The sequence below is a fragment of the Montipora capricornis genome, chromosome 6, assembly GCF_036669925.1.
Source record: "Montipora capricornis isolate CH-2021 chromosome 6, ASM3666992v2, whole genome shotgun sequence".
NCBI lineage: Eukaryota > Metazoa > Cnidaria > Anthozoa > Scleractinia > Acroporidae > Montipora > Montipora capricornis.
The window spans coordinates 51156485-51163984 of NC_090888.1; the positions used below are offsets into that span (position 1 = coordinate 51156485).

The window sequence follows — 7500 nt, forward strand, 5'->3', positions numbered from 1 at the left end:
TCTGTACACAAACATTGCTTTTGTTATTCAAATTTGACAGCCAATGGGGTTCTGGTTGGCACATTAATGACTATGGGTGACGTCGACGATATCTTCCCTATGGAAATTTAAGGTGTTATGCGACCGCGGGAAGGATGGGAACCAGTTGCTCTGTGACGGACGAAAGGACAACTGACGAATCAGAGTCCTCGGCAAGAGTCGAACCTCCGACCTTCGAAACATCCATAGATGCGAAATTTGTCAGCGCATCATTTTGTACAGCCCGCAGACCTGCGGGACATATTGTCCATCCAGGACCTACAAAAAAAATACGATCTAGCTCCCTAAGAGTTCTAGTAACTCAATGGGTAGAACATCCAACAGGTGTTACGGAGGTCGCCGGTCGAATCCTGACGTTTCGCCCGTCGCCAAGCAACTAATTTCCCAGCATCCATCAATTTTAAAGTTCAATAAGAAGACCTACGCAGCCCACTCAGTCGCGTAACTGGCGGCCATGTTTTTCAACTCACCATTTACACACACATTCCCAATAGCTACCTACTGATTAATCAATGTTTTAGTTAGTGGGGAGAAACCCCTTTTTGTAAGGCGGATTCTTCTGAAAAACACCAATTAAGACAGCCACAAAGGTTACTAGGTTATCTGCTGCCTCATGTATTACTATTAAACAACAAGATGATTTTGTAACATTATGTCCAGGCCCCGGTTGTTCAAAGGCTGCACTACAAATTTACCCAATTGATATCAGGAAGCTTACGCAAGGACGACGACGACGGCTACGAAAAACGCCCCAAAGAAACAACTCTAATGAGCAAAACAAAAGCTGTGCACTCCCTGCACGTGCGTTTTTCATTTTGGTGCATTTCTTTGCCGTTGTCGCCCTGACAACGACGTGAATTGACTAAATTTTAGGTTGTGTAGAGGACGTGCACGTGAGAACATTACGAAACATTTTTAATTTTCTCTCCAAACGACCACACAATTCATGCCAATTTTATTCCTGCAATGTTAATACACACTTTTCATTCCGAACGACTTGAGGTTATAACGAAGTTATTACAATAACGGGAAATAATATTTTTAGACGGCGTTCTCGTTGGCGTCGTCGATCACGTCGTTGTCCTTGAATTGCGTAGGCTCCCTAATAACTCACTATCCAGAATAAAAAATATACTTCACGTTAGACATTGCAACAACCTGAACGTTGCCTGTTTTTCTTTCAAGCCTTTGCTTAGATGTGCACAGAGTGTACACATTCAAGATTACACGAGTAAATACTGAAATCTTTGCACACATTGAAATTGTTGGATAGTGACTTATCCTGAGCAACTGGGGCCAGAAATGCAAGTAATCAGGTTTCATGCCAAATATTGGCATGTGCTTCCTATTTCCATCAACCAGGCAAGTATTAAGGTTAGCACCATTCGTAGGTCGAGGTAAATCCAACAGTTATTTTTAATGATGAAATGAACCACATATTGAACTGTGGATATGAAATCAAGTGAAGCTATGATCCTCGCAGTCATGAAGGCAATTTTAGAAATTGCGCAGAGAAGCCTGAAAAATTCAGGACTTCAACGGGGTTTGAACCCGTGACCTCGCGATACCGGTGCGACGCTCTAACCAACTGAGCTATGAAGCCACTGAAGTTGAGAGCTGGTCATTTGTGGACTCTAATGTTCCCGTGATAAATGAATCAACGATGAAATGATATATGGCTTCATAGCTCAGTTGGTTAGAGCGTCGCACCAGTATCGCGTTGGTACCCCGTTGAAGTCCTGAATTTTTCGAAAAACCTTCAATAACAATGACCACAACCAGGTTTTCTGAGCCCGCGAGTGTGAGCAAGCCCAGAAAACCACTGTTTTAACGAAAACCGCTGGTCAGCAACCTGGTTCTGGTCATTGTTGTCTAAGGTCTTCGAAATTTTCAGGCTTCTCCACGCAATTACTCAAACTGCGTTTGTAACTGCGAGGATCATAGCTTCACTTGTATATCTTTGCTTGACGAGAAGAGTTTAGGGGACACTTAACCACGTTAATTGTCTGCATTCCCATAAAGGAATGATGTTGAATTTGACGTGAACAGCAAGGGCACACTCAGTGACGCTTGCTGGAATTGGCGTGTATCAAATTACTTGCATTTCCGGACATATCTCACACCAACAGAGCAGCCTTTTCTTCTTTAGGGGCACCATTATGGCCACTATGAGAATAACAACAGGTGCATACAAGTGGTGATGTTAATTACGTAGGCTTTTTATAGTACCATTGAATCCTTGCTGCAGAGGAAAGCGTAACAGTTCAGCTCTCTTCGTCCTTGCTCACGAGAAATAAAAGCAAACACTTTGGTGTAGTAGGGATCCGCAACACAGTAAGAGATGCTGTAAACAAGAAAGCTCATAGGTTAATGCAGATTATAGCTGCTTAGGCAAGCAATCGTGGGAGGGTAGTAAAGGACAAGATGGACTGAACATGTGACTACATCAACCATACCCCACCCTAGAACGTAGCTGTTGTATTACGGCAAAGTTGTCCTTCCGCTCAAGCGAAGAAATGGCAATGATAAACAAAAGTAAATTTTATTAACCAATTTGTTTTATCCCGACTCTTACATGAAAACGTAATTTACTGGAAAGGTGCAAGTAGATAATTTACTTTACTTCTACACCCTAAATGGCTAAGTTATTGTGTGCCAGCTCATAGCAAATAGGTGAAGTAGGCATGGTATATAAATCGCACACGAGCCGCTGAGGCTCACACGGCTTTTCCCGGTTTTTTCCCGGTTTCCAAGGAAACCGAACGACGATAAACCCAGGCCCTGAACCAGCGTCCTTAGCGTCAGAGGTTCGGCACAGTGACTACTACACCACTGTGCCTCCACCAAAATACTGTCTTTTAACTAATGAGCTGGTAAATGTTGGTAGAGCACTTAGGTCTGGCCGGGTTCAATGCCGGCCCGCGTGACCAATACTTAGGGTCTTTAAAGAACTGCGGAGAAGGATGAATAAACAACCTGAACTGGTTGATGCCAATTTTTTTTTTCACAATAAAGCAGCTATAACACTTACCGATAAATAGGAATGTCCATTACCTTTTCCTGCAAAGTAGAGAAGCAGTCAGGCTTTGAACAAAAACACCGCATTCTAAAGCCGATGACACACGGTTCAACATCCTGCAACGTTTGTTGCTCAACAAATGTTGAACCATGCTGCACAGACGTGTTGAACGGAATAGAGCTGATCTCTATTTTCGTTCAACAACGGTCAACGTGTTGGAATGGCATATTTCAACATTCAACATGGCATAACACACTAATCAACATTTATTGAACAACAGCTGCAGCATTTGTTGATCAGCAAATGTTGAACCGTGTATCACCGGATTAACCATCTCCAAAATCGGCATACTACAGTAATTGGGAAAAAGATCCCAGATTGAAGTTTGACACATTTGTGAAGTATTGGACCAAGGTCATAGCTTCACCTGATAAAAGGGCACACGATCCGGTCAATTCGTAAGGCGGACACTGGTTCTTCAAATTCTAATATTATTAGTTTATTTCCAAAACTAACATTTGACTTTGCGTTAATTGTTCATTTCAGTTTACAGTGTCCCCAAGTAGTGTTCCAGCGCCAGAACGACTGGACACTTTAATAAAGTTCCTTTCCTTTCCTTTTCCAATTTAATCTACAGTCGCCCAACTTCATATATTTTATCATTCCCTTTAAAGACTGCTGGCTAACGTGGCAAGCGTTCCCGTGCATGCGAAAGCAAAGCTCGAAAGAGTTCATTTCTTCCATTCTTTGTGCCCGAAAATTGGTGTAATTAGAGGTGATTATGCGGACAATTCAATGCAGACAATTCGTTCGCACCGGAACCCCTGCTTCGCAGACTGAAGCACACACACAACCTTGTTTCTCACTATCTGTCGTATGCGAATGACCATCAGTTACGTCAACTCAACTTGACGTAACTTTTCCGGTCCATTAAAAAAGAAATGAGAAGGAGAAAAGGTGAAATGTGTTTTATTGTAGCGTACCTTTGTAACCATGTCTTGAATTAATAGTTTTCGGGTTGAAACAGTCACTAAAACCTTCTGAAGACTTCCACCGCCAGGATTATTTTTCGCCTTTAAAATCAATCAATCAATAAATCAATCAATCACGACTCGAGTTTTTATTGTCAAAAGCAATTACTCTACATTGGACTTTTTAAACGGTGAATTAAAGACCACTCTTTTTTTTTTCAAAATAATCAGACATCAAAAGCATGGTGATCAAATAATGCATTAATTAGTTAAAGGGGCAGTGTCACGCTATTTAAGTCAAACTTTAGAACACTAAAACACGTCTTTGCCTCGATGAAGACCTAAAATAATGCTGTACTTTTGTTGCCAATAACCATTGAAGTGCACTGAAGCTATTCTTTGTTGTCTGCAGCCAAAGATGGAGAGAAAGGAAATGGATTGAAACGGGCCAGTTTTTTCAAGTTTGGAGACGGTGTCGTCAGAAAGTTGTCAAAAATAAAATACGAATCTCTTTGTGTCATAAACGCATTTCTTATCTAAAACAGACTTGTTAGTGGGTTGTCGGGAATGTTGTACGTGCATGCATGCGAGCTAAATTATTGTAAGTGGTTCAGCTCGCGCGTGCTGGGTAAAAATCCAAATAAAAATCTAATTTCAATTAAAATTAGATATTTACCCAGTTTTGATCCCAAAACAGCAAATTTAGAATGACAGTGCTCCTTTAAGGTGATTCAACTGAGCCAGTCTCGACAACTTGGTAGGAATGTGTTACTGGGAGGATTAACTCTACATTTGACGTAACGGTAACGTTATGGCATCAAGTGAAACCCAATAATTGCTTAACAATGCAATCATTAATGTGACGTAAAAAGGTTACCGTGGCAACAAAAGGGCCATCAATAAACGCCCTGTATTTTGTCTAGTTTAAACGCTTAATATCATTAACTCAAAAATTAATTTGGCGGCCGCCATTTTTTATTGCTAGAAAGTGAGTATCAGAGTGCGATGAAAATTCTCTACAAAGTTTTCTAAAATTTCTCAGGAGCTTATTCAGATTTAGCCATCTAAGATTTTGCTAATTGTGAATTGTAAGCCAGCTAAATGTCAGAGTGAGTTTCCCTACAAGTATCCTGAGGAAAACTTAAAAAAACCCACAAAGAAAGGTTAAGGTTAATGGGTTCTTTTCGTTTCCTCTCTGCGTGATGCAATCGAAGCACGAGTCACAAACCTTCTTCGTGTTTGTAATAATCGTCTGCACCGCTTCGTCTGTACATCCTGAACCCTGCGCTCGAGTTACTGGGCAAGAACCAAGCATCTGAGAACGATATAATCAAAACATTTCACAAGAATATCTCACGCCATCAAAAAACCTCTATTCAGAGCTCCTTTTCATTTCTGCGCGGCCATTTTCTGATCAATGTATGCTACTTTAAAACATCGAATTAAACTTCACTAACCTTAACATAAAAATGAATTCCTTCTTTTAATGAGTCCTCTGCGTGAAGCCAGTCCTCCTGATGCTTACCTGCGGCAAAATCGACCTGGAATGTCTTTAATGAAATTTTTAAGGAATGTTGGAAATTGCCTCGTGAGGGCACAGTGCAGATGCCACAGCTGACTCTGGTACTTAACGAAAAAGATTACATAGCGTGTGATTTCAATTTCGATGGAGGCCACAACGAAATTACTGCTTTAATCCATCGTTTTCTTAGCTGCCTATCCATGCGGAAAACTACGCTCTTAAGAGCCGGGGATCTATCGAGCGGAATGGTTACTAAAATACATGGCGTTGACTTCACAAAACAGTCATTGACACGGAAAACTGCGCGTGTTATAGAACAGAGTCGAGTCTAATATGTTCCGATTACTTGTTCGGTTGCTCCAACGTACACTCACCTGCAGGCCACTTTTAAGAACCATTGAACTAGGTCAGATGACCTATGGCCTTTTACACTGCTTGGAACGTTAAAGGGGGGCATTTTCGCCATTGTTAGAAGGAGATCATGGCACTAAACATGCGATTTTAATCGTGGCGAAATGAAACCGATGTGTTTCAGGAAGGGTGTAACTTGTTGTCCCTCCCTTGATTATACAATAGTCTTAGATACAAGTAAGTTCTACAGGCACTCCTTCGATTTCACGCAAACTCAGTCTTAGGTTTAATAAGGCATGCCACAGGGGAAAGTCTACAAGACGGTTGCGACACTTATTATATGTCACTTTGTATTTAGGATGATAAGGGGGGACCTTTAACACTACATTTTCAAGCAACCCTCATTTCAATTTAAGCATAGTTCGGTTTTTTCCTATCTTTTACAGTGTGCTCACTTAAACCGGGGCCACCCAGATAATGAAAAGCAATCAGAGGGCAGAAAAAAAAGACACTGACATTTTTAGATCCAGCGAATAAATGTCCCGTACAAAACAATGAAATCGCAACTTGTTCGTTGACCGGTGATGCTTTGGTGACTATGGGATCGGTTACTGTAAATTATCTAGATGGCCCCGGTCTCAGTGAACGCACTGTAAGTCTTAGAAGAAATGTGGTGCAGGATGCATGTGCAAGAAAGCCCAACGAAAAATTATACGGATAGCAACCAGAAAAACAACTTTAAAACATGGCGCGACATCACTGTAGAAGAAAGGCTTAAAATGCCCTGGGAAAATCTGGATCGGCGACGGCGTTCAGAGCAACGGTTCGCCTTTCTCCAGACCGAATGTCGCTTTACCACGACAGCAACACTTGTAAGCAAGGGTGAGGATATAGCAACTTGGCTCCACTTCCTTCTTAGGAAAAATCCCAAGGATTTTCGAATACAATCTTTAATCTTTAATCTTTAATTGATATATATATATATGCCTCTAGCAAGCTAATCTGGCAATGGACGGTCAGTACACCGACGCTCATGACATTGACAGCGAGATAAATAAACAAAATGAAAACAAATAACTAAACTGAATAACAAACAAAATTGCAAGTCATATGAAAAAAAAAATCGTCAACACATTAAATTATTACAACTACTTAAATGGAACACAGCAACGGAATCAGCACATACGGAAACAGGAGACCAAGTGTTACAAGCGGGAACAGTTTTTACGAAAAAAGAATACTTGTGCGCGTTATAATGGTAGATGAGTAACGCTGGAACTGGAATGGGTGCTGTGCACTACCTCGGGTCAAATAGGGACAGAGCACTTCGCGTGGGTCGTTTGGGAAAAATATCCGTACATTGTCAAATCGGTGATCTTCCTACGTGTCTCAAGATCTTGACAACCCAAGGAACGACAGTAATCGTTACAAACAAAGCGCGCCGCACGACGCTGAACGGACTCAACACAGATAATGTATTTTTGTGTATATGGTCTCCAAGCAACGGAGCCGTACTCGCATACAGGGTGGACCAGGGACAAATATGCCCGTTCCTTGACAACAGCGCTACAAGACGCGAAGTTCCTTTGGAGTACGCC

The 7500-nt window shown here is 41.5% G+C and overlaps 1 protein-coding gene across 1 annotated transcript in view; it reads right to left on the bottom strand.

Moving 5' to 3' along the window:
* Positions 1-7500, bottom strand: part of LOC138052408 (low density lipoprotein receptor adapter protein 1-like) — a 20279-nt gene that overhangs the window by 8503 nt on the left and 4276 nt on the right. The window contains exons 2-6 of the mRNA XM_068898897.1: positions 5487-5554; positions 5258-5344; positions 4042-4131; positions 3071-3099; positions 2269-2383 (exon numbers count right to left, since the gene is read on the bottom strand). Coding sequence (XP_068754998.1) covers positions 2269-2383; positions 3071-3099; positions 4042-4131; positions 5258-5344; positions 5487-5554 — 389 coding nt within the window. The remainder of the gene's footprint in view (positions 1-2268; positions 2384-3070; positions 3100-4041; positions 4132-5257; positions 5345-5486; positions 5555-7500) is intronic.